At 46.0% G+C, this 26,156-nt stretch overlaps 1 protein-coding gene across 1 annotated transcript in view; it reads left to right on the plus strand.

Moving 5' to 3' along the window:
- The window catches only part of XPO1 (exportin 1), a 908,600-nt gene that overhangs the window by 48,997 nt on the left and 833,447 nt on the right, over positions 1–26,156 (plus strand). The window contains exon 2 of the mRNA XM_085612347.1: positions 9,948–10,079. Within this exon, the coding sequence (XP_085468473.1) occupies positions 9,954–10,079 (126 nt within the window). The 5' untranslated portion in view covers positions 9,948–9,953. The remainder of the gene's footprint in view (positions 1–9,947; positions 10,080–26,156) is intronic.

Here is a 26,156-nt window from a genome sequence, read left to right on the forward strand (position 1 = left end):
AATCAGTGTTATGCAGGGACACACTTCGACCGGCCTTCATAGAAACGAGGACAGAAGTTCACTTCTATAAATCTCCTGCTGTGCTGCTTCGCCTCATTTAAGCAGCAGAGCAGGATTGAATGAGGTGTGAATCAGGGCTGCAGAGGCCATAGGGCATGGCCAGGTACACCAGCAGCTGGACCCTGGAGCTCTTCGCCGAACAGGAGGTAATGTGAAATACATTTTTTTTAAAAAGAAAGAACTCTATTATAAAGTGTGTGTGTGTGTCTGTATGTATATATCTATCTCTCTGAGACCGAATAGGACATTTAGTTCTATACCCGTCCCGGTTTTTCATTCGGAAAATCTGTTCACCCTATCCATATGGAGAGTCACTGGAATATCAAGCTAGCATTTTCTGGAATGGGGGGATTGCCTGTGCCTTCACCCTAGAATTGCAATATTCGGCTATCAAACACCAGTACTTATAGAGTTTTTAGCGCTTGTGGCCTCTCTTCACTTACTCACATTCCCTCATACTTTCATGCAGTTTGTGACTGGTTCTTAACCGTTTGGGGTGGTCCATTTCATGCTTTTGAGCCAAGGAAAACAGTAAATGCTGTTTTGTTGTTAGGACATTAATTGTCTGATATTACCGTGAGTGGAGATTTATGCTTTTCCACAACCGAGGACCATGAAGGTCTAGTGCTCAATTTACAGAACTCTTCCATATGGGACTCAAAAAAGAGAAGAGGGTCACCATAAATGGGTCTCCCTTGATCTTAGTACTTATGGCAGCCGTATTTTTAACTTTCCAAAAAGATTGACCTTTCTACTTTTTTTCGAAGCCAATCCTACCCAATTGAAGGTTCCCAGAATCTAACTCCTGCAGACTCAAGGCCACAAATGTATCAAGTAAGCAATGTACCTGTGGGACAACCAGTGAGATTCTCAAAAACCCAAACATGTGAAAGGAGACTACCATATAATCAAGGAGACTTAGTGACCCGAAACACAAACTTAAAGCATAGACACAAATTTGAGGGATGTGTATATAAACTACATGATTAGAGTTAACTGTAGTCTTCAGCAGGTTTGCCACCCCTACACTGGAATGACCCCTTACTGAATGCCTTGCATTACAGGAAAATTCAAACTCGCCACTTGAGTCAAACTGTGTACATGACCAGGTTTCTTGTAAACACACGATTAACAGATTTTTTTTTTTTCTTCTTCAAATGCAATTTTTCCTCACCATGGCCCAATCCGGACATATTCCATTACAGAAATAACCTACCCAGGCTACCTCAAAGAGTCATTGGTGTGATTCAAAGCACCCGCCACCCAACTCCACTGAGGTCACCCTTCAAGTCAGAGGCCCGAGGATGGATTAAGGCCCCCTTCCACCCCATTGATTACTACCCCCCCCCCCCTCCCCCCCACCATGCCCTAGTGAACTGTCTTTGTTTCCGGTGTGTAATATAGGAGCCAGGCACCACTGCATCCCTCACCAGTGACTGTAATACTTTAGGACCACGCGATTGTTGAATGGGAGGGTCCAAATCTTCAACAGGGAGAACCTCAATCCCTAGCTTTAGAAAATTCCAGCAATTCAGAACAACCACATTTATGATCATCAGGGAACGAAAGGTGACTAGAATAAGGGGACGAACCAGACTAATAAAGTCACTTTTGTTATGTTGCAACTTTTCAACAACTTTATGGCGCCAATCTCCATAAATAAATGTAGGCTAGAGCCTCTGTTTACCAGGGGAGACATGATCTAATAACAGGATAACATCCAGGACAGATGACAGTGCTCTGTTCCACACAATTCCTTTGTATAGGGCCTATTGGAAGCATCCATAGAGATCCTGAACATCAGGCAAAGGCGCGTGCTCTATGGTTGAGCGGAGGACAGGGGTACGAGGTGGAGGCTACAGTAACAGGCCTCAATCATAAACATTTTACTAGAGCTATAGGTCTATTGATTTAAATCTACTCAACGTATTTGTGATGCTCTTGACCCACAAACTGGTTCAAAATTATGTGATCGGGTGAAAATAATTTAGTTTATTGAGCCGTAATGGTTTTCATCATCACATATGAGAGCACCTTCAAATGTGCGAGTTCAGCTTATCTGCTGTACAAAAGACTTTTGTTTAATTTACTAGACTAAACTTTCTTTCCATTTATAACACATCTAGCCACTTATAATATACACATGACCTCTGACTTGCCTCTTAGTTCATCAACAACATTTTTTATCAAGGTAGGAAGGTTTCTAAAATCAGGTTTCAAAACTATCACTTTCAATAAATACATAACTAAAGCAAAAAATGGTAGCACACAGTCATTTGAAATCAGCAGATTTTACATTGAAATGGCCACAAACCGTCCCACTGAAACACAGCTTTACTGATAAAACTATAAAGTACAAACAATGTATAGAAAGTTTCTGGAAATGTCATTTGCATGTCACCAAATAAAGTGTTCTGGATTGTTTTCCTCTTATTTAACTCTGTTAGCATCACACTTCTTAGTTACAAAAAAATTTGCTTTTGTAATTCCTGTTATCTGACGTCCTTCAGACAGCTCACTTGACAAAAACCTTTAACTCTAGAAAGAGAGAAAAATAAACCTCCTTTTCCAAGCAGCAATTGTTGTTGAGATAAAAACAAGATTTAATGACCTCTTTATTGCTCATTCACTTTCTGCATGAACAGAACACCTTTTCCTTTCCAGCCTGAGTTTACTTGCCTGATGGGACTAGTAGGTGCTAAAATAGCTAGATCTGAAACATTTTTACTCGTAATTGCGAGTGGGCGAGTAGATTTTTGGAGGCCTGAGTAATTTCATGATCTGATAGACCTCTAGCTGCAGATTCCTTAACTAGTGAATTCTCATCGGGTGTCAGCAGTACCTCAGTGTGCCATAGCCTTACGGCCGTATGACTCGTGTTATGACGTTGACTCCAGTTGTGACGTCAATGGAGTAATAGAAGTCCCCCTCCAGGGCGCAGCCGTCTGTTTTCTCTTTTCAACACTGCAACGCAGTTCTGGAGAAGCAGTTCCTTAAGCAGTTTTGTCCTGGCCTATTTCGACAGTTTTTTTGTTGAGGGAATAGTGCCTTTCTTCAGTGTCGTCTGCCTTTAAGCCTTGTGGGTCCTATACTTGACAAATGTAAGTTACAGACCTGCGTTCTGTTTGTATGTGGTGTTTAGGAGAACTCCATGACTGAGGATTGCGGCTTCTGCCGAGACTGTAGCCAAAGGTGCTCAAGGAACGCTGTATGAAGTTGCTGGTGGCTTGTCTGTCGGGCCTCTGAGACCTTGCATTTCGTCTTCTCATGTGGAGGTCAGGTTGCCGGTCTCTAGGACGTAGTACTTCAGAATCGTCAAAAGATAAGTGCAGGCGTTTGAAGTCGCGCCACTCTCGACTGCACTGCATGGAGACTCAGTCTCTCACGGCTTCTCCCGCTCGCTGGTCGAGGAGGATGCTTGCGACTCCACCTCACGTCTCCCAATCTTTCTGGGAGCCGGGGAATCAGTGTCCCAGATGAGGGAGTATTTAAACTCTTCTACATCTTCTCTTTGGTCCTCCAACATTCACTGGAGTGCCCAAGAGCCCCCAACGTGGTTAACGGAGCCACGCCGGTGTGTTCGTCCTCTGTGTTGGTTGGGCCATTTTAGTCTTTAGGTCAGCGCTGGTTGGTGTCGGCCAACTCCGCTACGGAGCAGTGCACAGCCCTTCGGGAACTTCACCTTCGGCATCTCTTATCGATAAGCTGACTTCGACATTGCCGCCTGCGCCGCTGATCGAAGTCTCTCTCCTCCTATCGACGTCGAATCGTTGCATTCTCAACGTCTACTGGCTTGGGGTGAGGGGTTGGTGGAGCAAACTGGGGGAAATGTGGCATTTTCACTTTCTTCTCAGGGTGAGACTTCAGAGGGTCACCTTTGTAATGAGTGATACAAGGGGGCTGGACATTTTTAGGATATCTGAGATTATTCCATCTCCAGGGTAGGAGAGTTGGATATCTCTTTTGGGGAGGCTAGTGGGCTGGAGTCCTCTCCAGCCTTGGGGGTTTCTTTTCTCTTCTAGTCTTGTTACTGAGACAAGTTCTTCCTTTGCATATGTTGAAGAGTGGTGGCTGTTTTGTAGTCCACAGACCCTCCGATTTATTTTCCTTACCAAAGTCAGTCTGGGGAAGAGCCTGTTCTTCCATACAGTGAAGCCTTGTTTGACAGCTTGTTAGGAACTTGAGCCACGCCTGATTCGGTGGATTAGATTTTGGCTCGTATGTCTAATGGACAATTATTCCAACTGGGTACTCTTTTTGGGTAATTTTCAACTACTTTGCTTATTTTATTCATCTTGACCATCTAGGCCTAGTGTTGTGAGCGCTTGCTAATGGCAAGGTGTCATTTCATGAAGATTTTTATTACACAATACCAGCCTGTTAGGATACTTTTGGTAGGCAACATTATCTTGGTGCCAAGTTACTCAAGGTGTTTTGTTGAGAGTGCATTATCTCTCTTGATAGTATATTGTATGGTGTTCTGGAGGACTGTTTTTTCAGTTCCACTTATCCGTTTGTGTATACAGAGTATATTTAAGGGTGTTGCATATGGTTTTACACATGCTGAGTTATGATTCTGCTATATGTAAAAAAAAAGTACATTCATTCCTTAAACAATTGTGAGCGGTGATTTGCACCTCTTTACGTTTGGATTAGGGTCTATATGCAATGCTTGGAACGCGGTGATATAGATCTGGACATAATTGCTCAATTTCTATGACTGACAGGTCTGTTAATTGCCATCTTTCCATTTTTTCCGGTCACTATACATTGTGAACCTTCAGGTGGTCATTTCTGCTAAAACATTTTCCTGTTTCAAGGATGATGTTCATCTACCTTGATACTTGGATTGGTAGCTCTGACCTTGCAGTGAATTAGTTATTCATCTTGGTTTTAATGGAAATGGTTCTGGAAGCCATTCCTTTCTGTGGTTATTAGGTTATGTTTCCTTCAGATATTTTTTTTACTGATGTAGAGAATACGGGTTACATGGCATTTGCTTGACCCTGGCCCGTTTAGTTCCCCAACTCTGTGCTCACAGAGATCCAACTCCTAGACCAGCATCAATCTGGTTCTCGGAAGGGGCACAGTACTGAATCGGCTCTCACCCACGTTAATGACGACCTCTTAAAAATGCTTGACCAAAATGATTCCTGCCTCCTAATCCTCCTTGACCTTTCTGACGCTTTCGACGCGGTTAATCACGGCAACTTTCTATACATTCTGAAGAACAGGATGGGTTTCTCGGGTCGGGTGTTACAATGGTTTTCCTCCTTCCTTCACCACAGATCACAAAGAATCAAGGCTAACTGCGCACTCTCCAGGACTCATGGGTGTCCCCCAAGGGTCTGCCCTATCTCGTATCCTCTTCAACCTTTTCTTGGAACCACAAGCTAATTCTCTGAATTCCACTAACATACTCTTCCATATGTATGCGGACAACACACTACTTTATTTGAAAATCTCATCCCCGGACAACATCATCTCACTCAACACTACCCTAAATACTTCACAAAATTTGGTTAAAGGAGAACCATCTACTGCTCAACACCTCAAACTAATTTCTTTTTCATCTCTCCCCGAACCACATCCCCAAAGGTAGACAATTGGCTGAATCACCTCACTGCCTTAAATTGCACCCCTCATCATAGACTCAACCAAATCTCTTGGAATTACCCTGGACAAACACCTGAATATATAAAATCATATCAGCAATGTGTGTAAGGGAGCTAATCACTTGATGAGGACCCTCAAATATCAAGACCTTCTTTCCACAAAAGGATTAAGCAGGTCGTATAAGCACTGGCCCTGCCAAGGCTGAACTACTGCAGCGCTACGTTCTGTGGCCTTCCCAAATACACTCTGGCTCCCCTAAGGGCATCACTGAACTCTGCGGCCAGACTGGTCACAGGTACCAAATGAAATGAGCACATATCCCCAATCCTAAAATCTCTTAAATGGTTGCCCTACGAAGCTCAATCAGTTAAAGATTGCCGTTCTGGCGCACAAAGCCCTGCATTTCAAAACTCTGGTACCTAGCGCAAAAACTTGAATTGTGCTGCGGTGGTTGAGCCTCAAGAAGCGCTATCACTCTCCTCCTGAAACCACCCATCCTTAGCAAAAAGAGAACCGGTCTTTACCTTAACATGGGCTAGGATCACTTGCTACAACCATTGTCCCCTCATGTGATGCTGCTCTTCTTTACCGCATTGTGTCCACCTTCGTAGCCCGTTATATTCCTGTTTATCTTATCACTCTCCTTGATTCGCTTGTCTGGTAAACATGCGAGTATTCCTGTTGTGTATTCCTACTTGATGTCTATTGGATCTATGCTCTTCTTTTCCGCTGTGTGTACCCCCTTTTGTAGCCTGCTACATACCAGTTTATTGTACTACTTTCCTTGGTTCGTTTGTCTGGGAATTATGCGATTATTTGTCTGGGATGTATGCGATTATTCCAGTTGTGTATTCTTGTCTATTGGATTTATGTCCTTACTTCCTTTGTAAAGCGGTCGGATATCCTTCGAGATCTTGTTCGCGCTATATAAAACTCCATAAATAAATAAGGGCTCACTTACCTTTGGGGTTTAAATTCGATTGTCCCTTTTCTTTTTCTTAGGACAGGTTCTTTTGAATACTTCATACTGGTGTAGGGATCTGTAATTTACAGGGTGTTAATTGCCTTTGGCCTTCTAGTCCATAGGTTCATTTCACCCTTTAATAACAGTCAGAAGAAAACAGTAGGACAGTAATAAATCTGCCCTTTGGGGCATGATTTTCCATGCCTGTAGGGTTTTCTTTTATTTACATTGCCTGTGATCCTTGCCAAAGTTTTTATAAGGAGCTCATACTGTTTTTAATCTAATTCCTACGTATGTCTGGTCAATGGGTAATTTCGACCGGCTGGGTCTCTTAGGGAACTTGTAGGATTAGTTACGTTAGATACCGTATTATATGGTAGAGACTGTCTAGTCTCAGATTCCTTAACTCCCGGCCAATCCTCCTGGCTCTGCGAATGATCTGTAGTGCAAGGATTATTAATCTTTTCAGTACTGGTTTTGTATACCACTAACAATTGTCACGTGATTGTGTGATTCAACGGACCATTGGATCGGTCTCCTTTATCTTGACTTGGTATTGTTATACATTTTATTTATGGTTGCTTCGTCATTCCTCTTGGTCTGGGAATTGTCATAACCTTTATTTCCATTTGCTCTTCGTGCTTTTAAAGAAATGTTGGTCTTTTTTGGCACGGTATCCACAGATCGTTTCTATAGTTCTGCTGCGAAGGTTTCACAGAACAAACAGATGTACGCATGCCTGATGGGACTTGTATGGCCCCATTAAGCTCACAGCTTGTCTGTCATCACAGTGCCGTATGATCGTACAGCGCCATTCTCTGGTGTGCATAGGTACTGCTGAAAATATTTCCGATCCAGTGACTCCTGGGGAGAATTCACAAGTCAAGGTATCTACGGCTAGACTATCTCTACCAGATAATACGTTACTGAATCAAAGTAATTTATTAAAATCGGTTCTAGTACTTGGTGGGTAAGACAACTGGTACTCCTTATTAGATCCTCCTGAGTGGGAACTTTCCCCTCGACCACCCAACCAGATTACTAACATCACTGGAACCTGTCTCTGGCAAGGGAAGAGACCCCCCCCCCCCCCCCCTTCCCAATACCCCTATCACTTCTGGAGGCTCAAGGGGGACGTTCTCTGTGGGAATCAAAGCCCCCTGAGGTTGGAGGGACAGCAGAGTGGAATCAAAGCGATGCTCCAGTTATCATATCTCCCCTAACAGGATTAAATGTACGGAATATTCTGCGTAAGGGGCGCAGTCAAGGCACTGTCTTCAAGGGGGCATTGCATCAACCCACCCTTGGACTCTTCATATCCTAATCCTTGGGGAAATCTAACTTTTTTTGTGTTCTGTTTAGGATTCTTAGTTTTTAATTTTCCTTGTCTTAGTCTCACCCTTCTGACTCCTTGCAGAATATTCCACCGTGCCATCCTTCCCAACCCTGCTTCGCATACCACATGACTCTTGCTCGATGTGATGCAATGTGATCGATGTACTAGCAATTGCCAACTCCTTTTCCTGCCCCACACCTAACTGTGATGCTGGTCCATTTACCTTCCTAGCTTTTTTGCTGCCTTTGTTTGACTCCTATTTAAATTACCCTTTTTAAATGTGGGAAATATCTCTTATCTTAGCTGTGCCCAAAGAGGAGCACTGATCCGGGTCCACAAACAACATACTTAAACATAGTCCTTCATTATCAGTAAAGTCGTTTTTTTGGGGACACCACATAACGCAGTGGTGTACCAGCCTTAATAGTAGCATCCTCCCAAGGGTACAACTGTTTTAGGCTTTTGTTTCACGATGTTATTCTTTAAAGGATTTAAAACGGACTTGGACTTGGAAGGGCTAAGCACCACCTCTTTGCTGGCAACTGTAGCGGCTTCATCACAAAATTCACTTAACTGAAATACTTGGGCTGCGCCTAGCCCTGCACGGTGCTCACCTACCCGAGGTAAACTTGAAGAACAATCTTTTATAGTGTTATCAGCGGGAATAAAAACCATTAGCTGGGCAGCTGCAGATGGCTGCACAGAAGACAAAGTCGTGGCGGGTGTACTGGACCTTCCTGTTCACTGCTAGCTGTCAGTCACACTGTCATCACTGACTCTTTTCGAACATTCATAGGCCGTAGAGCAAGACATAGCCAGAAGTGGAGGCATGGAAGGACGAGAACTGGAGACTCCAGTCACTGCCTCCGAGGCATCTTAAGGCATTTTTTGTCAGAAAAAAACTGCAATGGGCTGAGATTTTTTTTTAAAGGTGCTCGGAGCTATGAGTGCCACGGATTAATGTCTGTGCATTTGTGTTTTGACTGGGTAAGTGCGAAACTTCTTGCCCAGAATGCAGTTTCTTCTATGTGAACTGACAGCCTAACGACAGCCAATTTTATTGCAAGCGGGTGAAATTCAGTTTTCGGTTGAGGCATGCCTTATTTTTCTTTTGTGGCTATGGTTTTTAGTTAAGTTTCCTATTGCACCAGCATGTCAAAGCAGTATATTTGGCTTTACCATTTCATGTTTTAAGTGCTTTTATCCATTCTCCAACATTTATTACTATGTATGAATTTGGTATTCTTTATTTGTGTTTTCATTTCTCCTATGCTTTGCATTTTAATCTGTCTGTTCAGTCTTCAAACAAGTTCTTATTAACCAGTACCTGTATGCACCTTTCATCCCGTGCATTTCTCTTAACTTACAATAAGCTATTCAGGACTTCTGCATTAAGGAATGGCAACCAGCATGTACTCTGGAAACCACTGTTTTATACTGGTATAGTGCATTGGAGATCACAAATAATGGGTAGCCCTCAGCAGGAAGTAGCTGCTAATTTATTGTAGATTAGTTTTTATTACGGAGACTAGCTATTTAGTAAAGGCATATTCAGTGTCTCCCTTACTAAGTACATTGCCATTGCTACTATAAATTAACTGAATGCTTCTCTTTATTTGATGGGGTCTCAGATGTCCGTGACTAGCCTGCTGCAGTCTCTCGCCCCTATAATAATCTAGAGTAACATTCTTTATACACATACATGATTGGACAATAGACCTCCAATTTTTGTCCAACAAAGGACTGCAAACTTGTGCGGTCTTTCAAAGTAGAAACTCAGTGGAAAATGTGATATGCTCCTAAGAACACTTGATTGAACCTTCGTATGCATGTGCCACTTAAGAGAAATTGAGTTGTAGAATAACAATTGCCTATCTGAATTGAAACAAATCTGTTAAAATTGTTATCCATGCAACTGTTTTGTTCAATTGAAATGTAGACTTAAAGTTTTGTAACTTATTTGTCTTGCAGTAATCTATGCCAGCAATCATGACCATGTTAGCGGACCATGCAGCGCGTCAGCTGCTGGACTTTAGCCAAAAGTTGGACATCAATCTTTTGGATAATGTTGTGAATTGCCTTTACCATGGAGAAGGTTCACAGGTAAGTTATATCCGTTTTCGTTTGTTACATGAAGCTAGCTTATGGCAAATGTATAAGTGTTGCAATGAAAGTGATATTCCCATCTGGTGTAGAGATTTGATCACAAATGTTTAATTGCTCCTTAGTGCTAGCCTCTAAAGATCTAAAATTGGCCCACTTGTGTGTATTTTCTTGTGGTTAGGGTTCAGGTCCACTTGTCTGTCAACTCTGAGACTAAGGTGTCTATAGTTCTAAGTGGGGGTTGAGTTCAGATTCAGTGTTGCTCCTTTTACTGTACCTTTTTAATTGACAGAGCATTTTATTTTGGGATATGGCAACAGTCAAAGTATAGCTCTGCAACAATAGTGGCTACTACACTTTCTAGCCTGGCTATCCGTGGACGCAGTGTGTTTTCGGATCTGGGGTATGTGGTGGTGGGAGAATGGAGGGGACTGCCTACCTGTGGCTCTTTGTGGAAGGTGTAATCACTTCAGTAGAGGTTCTGGTCTTTGGTCTAAATCATGTCTGAAACATGAATAAAGGATGCCTGCAGTGTTTTTTTACATGAGTGTATCTGGACCGGCGACTGCAGGTCTCCATTGGCCTCCACCTGTGGGTGCTGTAAAAGATGATCCTTGTGCTTGTCTGCCATTGTTGTGGAAAATCCAGCTGGTATGATACTAACATGGTGGTCTCAACCTCATTATGGAGGGATATCAGAATATTGGTGTTCTGGTCATAAGTGGGATCCAGATGTTACTATAACAACCCTAGTGTAAACCCAAGGATTTCCTTTTATTTTAGGGTACACTCTGCTGGGTTAAAAAATATATGTAAGGATGCTACCGGTAGCCTATGTCTTGAGCATTATTTTAACATGTCATTGCCAACATGTTTCGACCTCAGTCAGATCACTCAACAGAGGGTCTAGACCCTTCGTCAAGGTACCCAATTAGTCAGACATTCATGCACCATTTAAGTGCATGCTGATGGGAATAAATCTTAACTGTCCATCCACTGTCTTCACCTAAAGATAACCAGCATTTGCAATGCAATAGGTCTCGCATTTATGCAGTTTGAGCTATTGACATTGTAAATGACAATGCCCTTTATTAATGTTTTGGTTTTCAAAGTATAAATAAAAGGCATTGTCATTTACAATGCCAATTGCTTAAACCAGCGTAAATGCGAGACCTATTGCATTGCAAATGCTTTTCTTTTGTCTTAAGCACTCCTTGAGCGCATTTGTTTTTTTAGCTGTTCCCTAGTGTGCTTCTCCTTCCCACTCTGTGTTGCTCTCTTCCCCATGAGCTTCACCCACTGTTATGCGTTTGCCTCTGTATACCTTTCACCCCCACTCCAGGTTGCTTCCCTCAATCCAAGCTCCATGTTGCTTATTTGCCTATTTGTCCCTCCCACCCGACTCCAAGCTGCTCTCATTCTCTCGCCCATTTGCTTTTCTCCATAAAGCCCCCACCCACTTACTCCTCTGCCCCCCCCCCCCCCCCCCTCGCAACTGCGCCCTTCGTGTTGCTTCCACTTTCAGGCAGTAATAAGTTTGGAACTGCACATATTTCAGCTTTTCATTCGGGTGAATCTGCACTTCAGTGAATTATTGGAATATCCGTGGTAGGCAGTTTTTTTGGTTCAGTGCGGCATTCCTTTCTTGAGGGTAGCATTAGACAAGAATTGGTACAGCCAATAGGTCTCGCCTTTGGGACCTTATAAGTGTTTAGCTATGCAACAGTTGCATAACTAAATACTTATAAGGTCCCAAAACCGAGACCTATTGGCTATGCAAAGCGGCTGTGCGGCCGCGAATGTGAAAGTAATCGTGGTAAAGCGCGGCGCCCGCGCACTGTAGTTCTAGGCTGGCCTGGTAGCACTTTTTGGAGCCCTCTCAATAAGTCTCGCCAGGCCAGCGCATGCGCTGGGTCAGGCGAGACCTAAAACAGGAGAGGAAATCTACGTTAAGGTGGCAGTAAATAAAAATGTGTTTTTGGATGGACAAGTGATCTTTGCTCCTGGCCGAATTACGCATGAGTGAGTAAAAGGTCAGACTTATCGTGACATCTAGTCATGTGATAATTAGAAACCAGGGTCAAAGTTGAAGGTATCTTTGTTGGGAGGATGCAGCTGTGGCATATGTGAACCCTCTGCAGCAGAGATGGACGTTGGTCCCGCTTGATATTGCCAAATGAGTGACATTTCACATATGTTGAAACACTGTGGCATATAGATTAACACTAATGAAAGTGCCAACGGATGTGCCAAGTACATGAAACCCAGTTCTGTAGTAGTTGGCTAACATTTGTTAAGAAATACCATTGTATTGTTAAATGGAATTGGTGTGCGCTGTGGCTTGTGATCAATCCTCGCATTCACCAACGTGCAGGCAGTGACATCTTTGCTTAAATGTTCATTATGGTGAAGGAAACTTAATTGACATGGGCTTTTTTTTCCTGACACCCACATATTCCTTTTAAGAAAAAGTGCCTGGAGTTCTGTACCATAAGTCAGTGCTCTGACTAGACGTGTAGACCGTAGTAATGCTGTTAACAAACTTCACCATAACTACAGACTCGGGCAGCTTAGTTTGAACACGAACATGCCGAGCTGCAGTATCGGTGACCCAGCATGCGCCGTCTGCTTCGGGAAAAAAAATATTTGCCTCTAATAACAGAAAACCAGGCACATGCATCTCAGCAGACCTGGCTTTGAAGCATGGAAGAAACAACTACAGCTCTTTAGGTTAATTTACCGGAAGCAGCAATACGTGTGCAGCCTGCAGTCACCGGTTTAAATTCGAGAAGGTAGGACACAACCTTACATTTTACATTAATATAATTGTTTGAAGTATACAAATCGGTCTTTACGATAAACAGGTATTACCTTCACTTTCCTCCTTCTGTGTATTTGCTCCCCTGTGAAATGGATCCTAAAAAGAAAAAGCTGTGGGCATTGTGCGAGCGTGCACACTGAATAACTAGGCTTGGCCCGAGGGAGGTGGCAACAGGAGCACGCCGAGGCACATTTTAAATAAGCTGTCGGTGTTGTGCAAGCGCGTGTGCAGATCTCCTGTCCTGCGTGTACGCAAACAGGGAGAGAGGGAGCGAGCAAGCCGAGCCTTACGCACGTGAACATCTCCTGTCCTCGCACGTCTGTTTTATATTAACTTCAGCCGTACGTGTCCACATGTCCTGTCTTCTGGGCGCGTGCACCTATCCTGTCCCGCATCGCAAAGCAAGTCGGCAATAATAGATCTGGCCTACGCGTGCAGCGCGGTTGCGAGACCTAAAAACATGGTATATAGTACAACTCAATTAGCTCTATTTTTTTTTTTTTTGAGTAATTTAAAAAATAATTCTTTATACATATCTACTTTGATGTTGGGCCTATCAAAATTGTATCCAGTAACGCAGCTGCATGCATCAATTGCATTACACGCGTGATATCACAACACACTCAAACGTACATGTAGAACAAACTGAATCCTGCACAATCTGTGCAGTCACTTACGTTTAAGTTTTCAGGTGTGAAACCATTCAGTCACACCGGGGAGGAACCTCTCCTGTAGTCACACACTTGTGTGAGGAAAGAGGTATCGGTCACACGGACCTTCAAAGTTATAAGCTGTATGGGACAGATTAAAATTAATCTCTTGTTTGGTCCAGGTCGTGTCAAATGTCCAAGTTTGCCTCTATTCTTGTTCTGGCCAACAATTCTGAATTTCTGATTAAATTGTCTTAATATAAGGTTATTATGTCTTGTATAGTTTCTACCTCGTATTTTCTGTTCCAACTTTATAGGCGGCTCCTTTCTTGGTCTAAATTTCTTGTAAGTTTTGCTTGTCAGTGCTTACGTGACGATATCGATATGTTAAATAGTTCCTTAGTACGCATGTTATGTGAGGTTCAGTGTAACTCGCTCTAGCATGGTTTCCTCTAGACCTATTGTAAGACATACCTCGCTGTCTCTGGGAACTTCGTAGAACAAGGACCAAAGTGCAGCCTTATTGTGTAATGTTGTGGCAACAACTAAAGGAGAGTACTGCCCGCATCTTTATCACACATATAAACTTGCATGCATCATACTTTCCAAAAGGGGAGTTGGAGATGCATCAATGCTTCATTTTAGATAATCGCAGGCATCCCATTATTAGGCTTGGGACCGCCAGCCTTGCTTCATCAAGCTACATGTCCTGCAGGAGACTTGCAGCTGCCGCCAGTGCTCCTTTTTTTATTTTTTATGTTTTTTTGCTGTGCATCGCATCCGGCGACAGCTGTTTAAAACCACAGGCCATAGGACCTGTTAGCATCCTTGAGGCGTTCTACGTCCTCTCCCTCTGCGATGCTATACCCAGGGACTAAATGGGAATCGTAGTTCCCGATAGACCCTATTCTTACAACGCCTACCGCTTCTGCAGTGCTCACAGGGAGGCTGGGAAGTGTGGTCCCCACTATTCCCTTAGGTGTGCTGTGCCTTTTTCATGGTACTAAGGGGGAGCTGTACTATGTGAGGCATACCACATAATTTTTTTAGGTCTCACCTGAGCCAGCGTATGCGCTGCTCTGCGAGACATTTAGTAAGTGGGTTTTGGAAGTGCTACCACAGGCTTTTGCTGGCCTCAAGCTTGCGGCTACACGCGTGTAGTTGCCATCTGGCTTTCCTCCGTCACGTGTCATTAAGTGTATTGCGATCACGTTCACATCCGCGTCACTTTCACAGCCGCGCGGCCAATGCTTGTTTTTATTTATTTTTAGTCACAGTACTTGTATTAGTTTTATACAGTTTGATCCCCCCACCCCCCCAACAAAAAATGCGTCCATTGACCTCCGAGCGTCTCAGCATTTTCAAAACACTGAACCTTCAAATAAAAATCAAAAACTACTATATCCGTTCCTAGTATCACCCTAAAACACCCGACTCATCTCTGTACACTGATCAAGAGGACAGGTAGGCATTCTACTGAACTTAAAAATAGAACCGGCTCGGCTCGGAGGTGCGACTTATGAATCCAGGAGTCAAACAGTATTTTTTAGTTTGTAAAGCGACCAGCACAGACTGGGTCATTGCGTTTTTCTATCGTCGCTTTTTGACTGATCGCCTGTTGTTTTTTCAGCGGATACTGAGGCTTTTGCCCTCTGCAGACACAATTTTTAAATTTTAGCAATTTAGTTTCGGCAATCATTACTGACCAAGTCTGAGGCGAGAGCCTAGTCCGCAGTGCAACGTCCTCCAATGACAAGGAAATGGTATAGGTCATAAAAAGGTACAACCATGAAGAGATGACACTTGTCGCAAATAGAAGAATATGCACAAATGTCCAGAGATACCACGGGGCGAAGCTCGTGGCCTTACGAGGAGTTAAGTTGTCATTTGTACACAGCATAGCTACTGTGTTTATATTGGCGACAGTCAGGGCGATCCAGTTGGATCAGCCGGAAGCATTTTATCACGTGCAAAGATGTCACGCCAGACCTCATGCTGCTGTACTAGCTGGGCAAGTTCCTTTTAAAAAAAATAAATTTTGTAACCGATGTTTCCCATTAGTGAAAGTAGAAGCTGAAAGGAAATGCTAGAAGGGCAGAAGACTGCCTCTCGATGTAACTAGACGCACAGAGTGTGAGAATAGAAAGGGAATGCCTTCTCAGTATTGTGCAGGCAGCAACCCTCCAAATGTTTCACGTCTCACCAGCATGTGCAGGGTGGCAGTCAGGCCACAACCATTGTATGGTTTACCACACTGACATGTTTCCACCTTTGAGAGCTTCAGAAGGGCTTGGGGTGCAAAGCCCTGCACAAAAACTGAGGCTTATTTGACCCTGCAGTAGGCAATGTCTGGGCCTTTACTAATGGTGTAGTTTCTGCGCAGACTGCCAACCTGGATTACTCCAACTCTTTCCTCACTTAGATGTGCTGGCACAGCAATGGGCACAGTACAGGCCTTGCTAAGCACAGTCCTCCCTTCCAGGTGACCATCTTATTTCAGACACCATTTTACAAGTGTTCCTGCGCATTTTCACAAGCGCATTATTCCACCTTCTGTGATCATCCATCCCTTTGAGGTGAGAGCACAGCACCCCTCTTCCCCCTCCAGCCTGGTTGACGCGATGCAGCTGTCTGTGTCTTGATCCCCACATCCCAGTATACCCCACCTGCTCTAACCTAGATAACCTATAACCCCGGTAGCCTAAAAGCCCCCAGTGGTTGGTTTACTTCCGGGTGGGCCCAGCATAGTATATATAGCCTTGTTGCTTTAAAAGTAAAAGAGAGCCAACTCAATGTAAAAACTGCGTCTCGTCCATCTCACACTTGTTCGCACGAACACTATTAAATGCTGCACCCCACGACAAGAGTGCCTCTCTAGTCACTCTCGCAAAACCAACAAGCATTGGCATGGCCAATAGGTCTCGCATGGCCAATAGGTCTCGCCTTTGGGACCTTATACGTGTTTAGCCATGCAACGGTTGATGTTGCACCAAGGTTATTGTGCTGCATAACTAATTTCTTATAAAGTCCCAAAAGCGTGACCTATTGGCTATGCCAATGCTTGTTTCACGTGGGATTAGTAATGTGCTGCCTCTGTTCAGTAATTAGGTTATAACGGAAAAGATTGTTCTTGCATATTGATGTTAAATAATCTGAGAAGCCTGAATTAGTGCCTACTGCGCACTACAAATCAGTTGTTGATGCAGGGAGATGGATTGGGCAACTTTGTTTTAAAAAAAATAAAAAAAAAAAAAAAAAAAAAAGAAATAGAACAGTAGGGGGTTGTTCTTAATTTCGTGGGCCCTCAGAACAAATATTTGTGTATGTGTAGTAATTACTGATGGTACCATGTCATATTCCTTCAGGTGAAAATGCTTGATCTAGTCCATGAGGGGATCTGTGATCATTAATAAATCATTATGGCCTGCAGATCTAGAGGATTTTTCATATTGCGGAAAATTGAAAAAGCCCTCGTGTTGCTAGATTTAAATGTCTTCTAATATTTTGTCATCATCCTTATGACAATTTATTTTTAATCTATTCATTCAGGTACATGTGACCGTTAATGTTTCGTCGAAGCCCCTGGATCTAATTTGTCATGGTTGTCTTGGGTGTTGGTTGTACATTCAACCCAATAAGATTAATGTTCCGACGATCCGTTTTTTGACTGTCTTCTTGAGTCTCAATCTTTGTCTTTGAATAAATCTGTTACCATGGTATTGCATCATTGAAACCCTCAATCTGTGTGCAGTCTATAAACCCACTTTTGTTTGAATCTTAGAAGTGTCCTGGTAATATCATTGTTTGTAGGTTTTAGTTTGGTTGGTGGTTCATGAAATACCATGGAAAAAAGAAGAGGCCAGATGTGTTTGGCAAAACAGGATCAGTTTGTTTAATTAAACCGATCTGCCAGGAGAACAGTTAGAGGCGCAGGGCCTGAGGACTCTCAATTTACTATCAGTCTGCGGTCTCTTTTATACAGTTCATCATAGGTAATAAAGAATTTCCGGTGGTCCATGTATGGTAAGGAATGTAAGTTGCTGCCTTTAAAGTCATATATTGTCAAATGAGTACAGTACAGGTGGGTCTTGACCTTGCATGGACACACAGTGGCCAGTGCATAACGTGTCCAGATGTCTAGCATGGGGAGTGTGTGATTTCCGAGGCTAGATTGGGTATATGTTCCTAACTCGTGTGGCATCTGACTTTATGATATTTTGGGAGCATGCCTACCCCTCTGGCCATGTGTGCTTTATTGGGGCCAATCTCCTTGGACCATTGTCGTTGCACCTATCTGTGGGATTGATTTTTCTGTTCATGCGTTGGTCTGCCCGCTATGTGCCACCCTACCTGTGACCTGTCAGTCAGTGGCCTTGTGCCTAGGTTTCAAAGCCTGCCTATGTATTTGCGAATCAGGGTTGATGAGTTCAGAATTTGTTAAAGATGCAATTTCGTTCTCCTAAAGTATTGTGTTTCATATCTGAAAGAGACACGTTAGTGATGGATTCCTTACCTTAGAATATCCCCAGGCGTCAGACTAGATCCGGAAAGTTTTGCTAGCAGCACCCCTGCACGTCAGTAGGTGGCATACTGCAGCTCCGTGTCCGCCGCTGGCGTCATAAGCACATAGATGACGTCACGGAGACTACTTAGGCGCCACCCATGCGCGCTGTCAGTTCTTTCTTTTTCCGCGCCAGATCCGGTTAGAGCACATACCGTAGTCACTTTTTGACTACACCAGTAAGCGACCACATAGAAGTCGAAGAAGCGTGTTTGCTCTCTGACGTCCCCCTGCCGGTCCTCGGATGCAGACGAGGGGGACAGGGGTGCTTACCCTGCGGCTCCTTTGTACCCTGGGAGCCCCACGGCCTACCCACCTTACCAAGGTCTGTCGGTGACTCCCGAACAGGTGCAAGAGTTTCTTGCCACCATGGACCGCCTTTTTAGGCCTCGGGCTCCTGCCGGCGCGTCTTCGGGCCCCGCGGTTCCGAGTCCAGATCCTGTTGGGCTGTCTGTACTGCTGGCGGATCCAGCTTCGGCACCACAGGATCCTGCGCCGTTGGCTCCGGCCCCGGCGCCACGAGGTCCAGCGCTGCCGGCTCCGGCCCCAGCCCCAGCGTCGCCCTCCGCTGAGCTTCTGGCGCAGCAGTGGGTGCAGTTTGTTCCGCCCTTGCTCCGATTCAGGACCATTTTGTTCCTGCCTCAGATCCGCATTGGGAGGCGACGCAGGCTCGGCCCGGCCGGCACCAATCATGGTGCCGTTTCCGACGCCGTATGTTCCTTCTCCGGCTCTGCTGCCGCGGTCTGTTCCTCCTGCAACAGAGGGAGGATGACTGGGAGGGGTCCGAGGACCCGCTTTCCCGTCAGTGTGACTCTGAGCAGGATTGGGTGGACGACTTGGAGGACGCCGGCGACCTCGATGTATCGTCTGACCTGGTGTATCGTCTGTCTATCGGTGTTTGCCTTTCCCCCACCTACTATGGAGGAGGGCGCTTCCTACACAATGGTGCTTCGTCGGGCTGCTGAGGTCCTCAACCTCTATCTTCCTACGGTGGCCCTCAAAACTAATCTTCTCACTGAGGTGCTACAGACGGCGTCTACTTCATCGGAGCCCCTGCTTCCATTCAACGACGTCTTGTTGGGCACTTAGTCGAGGCCGGCCACAGGAGCCCCTGTGGATAAGAATGTCGTCGGGCGTCACCGCCCGGCGCCTGGTGACCCAGAGTTTCTGACCACTCATCCCACGCCTGTGAGTCTTGTCATCCAAGCTTCAGTGTCCCAGAGTGGCTTTCCCATGGCTCCGCCGGATAAGGACTCTTAAGAAGCTGGAACAGTACGGTAAGCGGTTGTTCCCTTCGGCCAGCTTGGGGCTGCGGTCGGTGAACACCGCCTGCTTATTGGGGCGCTATTCCCACGCGGTGTGGGATACGGTTGCTCAAGTGTTGCCTCAGTATCCTGAGGAGGTTCATGCTGTGCTTTCCCAAGCAGTTGCTGAGGGTAAGGATGCGTTTAAGTTCGCCGTTCGGTGTGGTTTGGACACAGCTGACTCATTGGGCAGGGCGATTTCTAAGACTGTGGCGCTGCGTCGCCATGCCTGGTTGTGGCCTCAGCGCTGCCGTGGACGCGGCTTCCTGAGCGGCGGGTCTGGTAATTAGCATGGGGGTCAGTCCAACTCCCCTACCCCCCTGCTGCTTCTACCTCCAAACCGTCCTAATCCGAGCTTTGTGGAGCACACCATGCCGGTGGGTTGCAGGATCTGCCACCACCTCCCCCACTGGCGCGATATCCCATCAGACAAGTGGGTGTGGCAGATCATCCGCAGAGGTTACTCTCCCCTTTCAGTCCTCCCCTCCAGCCATGCCACTGCATGTCGGTGGATCACCTGGAACTTCTCCTGCAGGAATTCACGGCCCTCTTGGCCAAGGGGGCCATCGAGTGCGTTCCTGGGCCGGAAGTAGGGAGTGGTGGTTGTTACCACTACTTTCTGGTCCCCAAGGACAAAGGGGGCCTGCGCCCCGTCTTGGACCTCGAACGTCAGTCGCTTCCTCCGGAAGGGGAAATTCAAAATGCTGACCCTGGCTCAGGTCCTGGCTGCCCTCAAACCTGGAGACTGGAAGGTAGCGTTGGACTTGCAGGACGCATATTTTCACATCCCCGTCCTGCCGGCCCACCGGCGTTACCTGCGGTTCACGGTAGGCCAGGAGCATTTTCAGTCTGCCGTGCTCCCCTTCGGCCTTACCAGCGCCCCTCGGGGGTTCACGCAGGTGATGGCGGTGGTCTCAGCTCATCTGCGCAGGTCGGGGGTGTCAGTCTTCCCTTACCGCGACGACTGGTTGCTGAAGGCGGGCTCACCCCAGGCAGTCAACCACCTTCAGACTGCGGCCGATCTCCTGCATTTGCTGGGGTTCTCAATCAATGTGCCGAAGTCGCACCGGAGTCCTTCTCAGAAGCTCCCCTTCATCAGAGCGGTCCTGGATTCGACGCGGTTTTGGGTTTATCCTCCCAAGCAGCAAGTCCGGGCTATTCAGGCTAGGATTCCGATCTTTCAGCCTATGTCCCGGGTTTCAGTCAGGATGACCCTCTGGCTCCTGGACCTGATGGCCTTTTGCATCCTGCTAGTGCAACATGTCAGATGGCATATTCGGGCTCTGCAGTGGGATCTAAAGTTCCAGTGGGCGCAGCATCAGGGCAACCTGTCCGATCATGTCCAGATCTCAGAGGGCACTGCATGGCAATTGCAGTGGTGGCTCACGAATCCCGATTGGGTCAGTGGCAGATCCCTCTCCCTTCCCCCAACCGGAGCACACAGTGGTGACGGGTGCGTCGCTCCTGGGATGAGGCGGCCATTTGTGAGAAGCAGAAATCGGATGTCTCAGGCGGAGTCCAGGGCTTCGGGCGATCTGACTTGCACTGAAAGCATTCCTTCCCTCTGTTCCGGGAAGTGTGGTGCAGGTCTTCACGGACAACACCACCGCCATGTGGTATTGCAACAAATAGGGCAGGTGGGGTCCAGGACCCTATGTCAGGAGGCTCTGCGCCTCCTGGACATGGCTGGAACATCAAGGCATGACCTAGGTGGTTCAACACCTGGCAGGTTCTCTGAACGCCAGGGTGGACAAACTCAGCCGCCAGTGCTTGATGTATCACGAGTGGCGTCTGAACTCGAACGTGGCGCAAGATCTTTCAGCAGTGGGGAGAGCCTTGGTTAGATCTTTTCGCCACCGAAGAGAACGTGCAATGTCATCAGTTTTTGCACGTTGGAATTTCCAAGGCGGCACTCGCTCGGCGACGCTTTTCGTCACGAGTGGAGTTGCGGTCTGTTCGTCTTTCCGCCTATACCACTTCTGCCCAGAGTGCTGAAGATTCGGCGCGACAGGGCCCCAAGTCATCCTTTTGGTTCTGGATTGGGCACAAAGATACTGGTCTCTCGAGCTACTCAGCATGGCGATCGATTTCCCCCGATCCGACTGCTTCATCGGGAGGATCTTCTGTCGCAGCAGCAGGGGACGGTCCTCCACCCGTACCTGTCCAGCCTCCACCTCCATGCGTGGATATTGAGCGACGACAGTTGACAGCTTTTGATCTTCCTCCCAAAGTCTGTGATCTGGCAGCCAGGCGTCCCTCCACTAAAACGGTATACGCCTGCAGGTGGAACAAGTTTGTGGCATGGTGCACAGCTAAGACTGTGGATCCCCTTTCTGCCCCTCTTTCCGAAGTCCTTCTGTTCCTTCTTTCTTTGGCCCAGCAGGGCTCTGCTCTGGGCACTATCAAAGGTTATCTTTCGGCCATCTCCGCCTTTTTGAGGCTTCCAGATCAGCCTTCTCTTTTTAAGTCCCCTGGTTGTAACAGTTTCCTAAAAGGCATTACGCACATGTTTCCTCCCGTGCCGTTCATAATGCCTCAATGGGACTTAAACCTTGTCTTGACATATCTGATGTGTGCTCCCTTTGAGCCCCTTCATAACCATTTGTGTCTTCTCACTGTCAAGACTGCTTTCCTGGTAGCTATCACCTCTGCCAGAAGAGTGAGTGAGCTCCAGACTCTTTCTTCCAAGCCTCCTTTCCTTTCTGTTCATCCAGACAAGGTGGTTTTAAGGACCCGTCCTTCTTTCTTGCCAAAGGTTGTCACGCCCTTCCACATCGGGCAGACCATCACTTTGCCCCCCTTCTTTCTGCCTCCGCATCCTTCAAGGGAGGAGGAGAGGCTCCACCGTCTGGACCCAAAACGTGCACTCGCATTCTATCTGAAGCGTACACAGCAGTTCCGGGTGGATGACCAGCTTTGTTGGCTACGTGGGCGCCAAAAAAGGTCGGGCTGTGCACAAACGGACCATCTCGCGGTGGGTCGTTCTGTGCATCAAAGCATGTTACTCCTTGGCTAAGAAGAAGCCTCCTGTGGGGCTGCGTGCCCTTTCGACCAGAGCAACTGCAGCCACTATTGCCTTGGGATGCGGCGTTCCCTTGCAGGATATTTGTCAGGCAGTCCGGTCCGGAGAGACTGCTTCTTTGGCCCTTCTGTTCTGTGATTTTCTGGTGTAATCTGTTCGCAGACTCTCCACCATGGTTGGTATTGCTGGGGTATCTATTCTAAGGTAAGGAATCTATCACTAACTTCTCTTTCAGATGCACAAGTTACTACTTGTGTAGCGATATATCTGTAAGAGACATTAGTTAGTGAGATTCCTTACCGCCCCACCCATCCTCTCCGTTCTGCGAACTGATTCCAGGGTTAAGGTCATCATACCCCCCCCCCCCCCCCCCCCCCCCCTTTCAGGGCCCTAGTTTCATGGCACCCGTGGTCAGTATCTTGCATGGCTCTGCGTTCCTGGCGCGGAAAGTAGTGTACAGAACTGACGGCAGCGCGCATGAGTGGCGCCTAAGTAGTCTCCCTGACGTCATCCCTGCGCTTAAGACGCCAGCGGAGGACGCGGAGCCGCAGAACGCCACCTACTGACACGCAGGGGTACTGCTAACAAAACTTTCCGGATCCAGTCTGACGCCTGGGGATATTCTAAGGTAAGGAATCTATCACTAACTAATGTCTTTTACAGATATAGCATAACACAAGTAGCAACTTGTGCTTTAGGATCAACTCTTTCCATATCAAGTTTTTTCTAATATGACCGATTTAAAATTGTTCTCATGGTCTTTTCCACGAAGTGCCGCATTACCTTGGTTGACATTCTCTTGCTTCTAAATGTACTTTGGTGTTCATTGACACTTCAATGTTGTCATACCTATATATCTTAACCCATACTTGAAGAAAATTATCAATCACATTTCTGGTGTTGCAGTTAGAAAGATGCTTGATTGTCCATTGTTTTACCAGTCCCAATTCAATTTTAGTTTTCTGTCAGTTGGCATACATTGCACTGCCCACAAGGAAAGTGTCCTATTACTGCAGGGATAGTCCATAGTGTCCTTTGATTCGGTGCTACAACTTGATTTATTGGTCTTCTGTGTAACACTAGGTCCCTTAAACTTATTGCCCTCCTAAATGCGAGCAGTGGTTATTCTAGGTTGAGAGGTCCAGCTTTTTGTTGATCACCTTCTTGACTGCATTACACATGGGATCATCTGTAGTGACTCTTATCCATTTCTTACATGGTAACCTTGGCCCTTCTTGAAGCAATACTATGCGGTCTGTGTTTGGTGCTTTAAAAAGAAAACAATAATCCTGCCTGGAAATAATCTTTGTGGGATACTCTTCCTTGTGTTTATCTGCTAGTTACCTGGCATGCTTTGTTCTTTTGAAAGACTGAAGTACAGCATCAGACTAGAACAGGAACAGTCCAGAATGGTCTTAAGGTGGCCACTAAGTTAAGAAATGTGGGTATTTATTTTATTTATTTAGAAAGTTTTATACAGCGCGAACATGACCACCGAGGGTATCTGAACGCTTGACAGATTATGCAGCAAGAGGTGGACAGGCAAACAGATTCTACATAGCGAAAAGCACAGTCTTAAAATGTCCGACATTCTCGCCAGCCAAGCAGCTGGGCCATATCCCCAGAGTCAAGTGGGGAAGCCACACTGAGGCAGAAATGTCTTCATCAAGAGCGCTTTGACTTCTAATTTAAAGAGGACAGTGGAAGGGATTACCCAGACTTTGGGTGTGTGGGGGGGGGTTGAGGGAGTTTCAGATCCTCTGCACCATACCGGAGAAGGCTCGATTATGTCTTTTTTTTTTTTTTTTCCTTGTTTTTTTTGTGGTTTGAGTAAAAGGGTGCTGGCGCTTCTGGAGGGTCTTGAACCACATGAGCGCTCCAGTTTCTGTGTGAGGTACATCGGGGTCTTGAAGTGGATGGCTTTGTGTGCCATGCATGCAATTTTTACCTGTATCAGAGCTTCATATGGAAGCCAATTCAGCAGCAGCAAGTCCGGAGAGGAGATGTTGTATTTTTTAGTGCAGGTTAAGAGCCTAGCAGCAGAATTGAGGGCCACCCGAAGAGGAGCCGTTTTCACTCTGGGCAAGTCACAAAGCGTTGCGCTGCCATTGTCCAGCTTTGCAATCACTAATACTTGCACTGCAACCTTTAAGTCATGAGCAGGGAGAAAGTGTTTGAGCTTCCTTGAGATGCTGAGTTGGAGGTTCGCTCCTTTGGTGAGGGAACTGATGTGCTTTTGCATGTTCAGACTTTTGTCTAATATAATACCAAGCGAGGATGCCAAGTCCAAGAGGTGAGGTCTACAGTTAAGAGCAGTAAGCTGATTCAACCATTGTTCAATGACCGGAGATTGCTTGTGAGGTGAGATTAGGAGGAATTCTGTTTTTAGGGCATTTAGTTTCAGTTGGATACATGTCAGGCAGCTTTGTGTTTCCAGCAGGACTGAGTTGAGGGACTGAATGCCCTCAGTGGAGGCGATCTTCAGGTATAGTTGAGTATCGTCCGCATACATGTGATAGTGAATGCTGGATGATTTCAGACTTTGTTAGAGGCTCTATGAACAAGTTTGAGCGTGGGAGAGAGTGCTGAACCTTGAGGAACCCCCCAGCGTAACCGGTGCAGGATTGGACAGGGATTGGTTCACCTTGAAGCTTTGTGATCTGTTCAGGAGGAACGTAGAGAACCAGTTGAACAGTCTGACAACCCCATCTTGTGTTCCAGGAGGTCAATTGTTATCGTGTTTGACAGTATCAAATGCTGACAAAGTCCAGAAGGATCAATAGGCAGGATTCATTAGGTCCAGCATTCTTAGCGCATAATCAACAATGTGAGTTAGCACCGACTGTGCTATGGCCCGGGTGGACACCAGATTGGCATTGGTCCAGGAGTTGGAAATGGTCGATATGGTTAGAGTTGGGCGAGCACACATTTCTCCAGGAGCTTTGCCAAGGTGGAGATGTTGGAGATTGGGTGAAAGTTATGAAGGTCAGTGGGATCAGCAGTTGGTTTCTTTAGAATCTGAGCAACTTGACCCGCTTTTAGGCAATCTGGAAAAGCACTTTCCCGAAGTGATGCATTGACTATCGTAGTCCACAATGTTAGTAGGGAGGATCGAACGTCCGGGAAAAGGTTCGATGGCAGAGGGTCGTTGTAGTGATTGGAAGGTTTCAGAGTCGACCGCATTGTGTGAAGTGCATTCATCCAAGGTTTGGAACAGACTCCCGGATGCATTGTTTTTGGGGAGGTAGAGTCGCGCAGCGTCCGTGATATCCAAGCCTGATGGACGGAGGAAGATCAGTGGACTGATCGACAGGTGGTCACGGGCAGAGCATAATTCAGTTTCAATCTTACTAGTCTTATCTGTGACGACAGCTGCGAATTCTTTACAATTAGGCAATGTTCCTTGACCCAGAGATGCGGAGTTCGGATGACTATTGGCTTGGGACTTGATGAGTTCGAACAGTTTTTGTGGGACGGTTTTTGCTTGGTCTAGTAGAGTTCTGAAAAAAGTGGCAGTCTACCTTCTGATACCTTTATTATATATGCTTCTCAGGGATCTCAAGTGGTAGAGATGCTCAAGCGAGGGATAGGACCGCCACAGCCTTTCTGCAAGTCTTACATTTCTTCTTTTGGAATTAAGACTATCCGTAAACCATGGTTTAGAGAGTTCAGAGGACATTCTTTTAAGCTGTAGTGGTGTAACCGAATCTAGTACGTTT

This window comes from Triturus cristatus, chromosome 6 (assembly GCF_964204655.1).
Source record: "Triturus cristatus chromosome 6, aTriCri1.1, whole genome shotgun sequence".
In the NCBI taxonomy this organism is placed as follows: domain Eukaryota; kingdom Metazoa; phylum Chordata; class Amphibia; order Caudata; family Salamandridae; genus Triturus; species Triturus cristatus.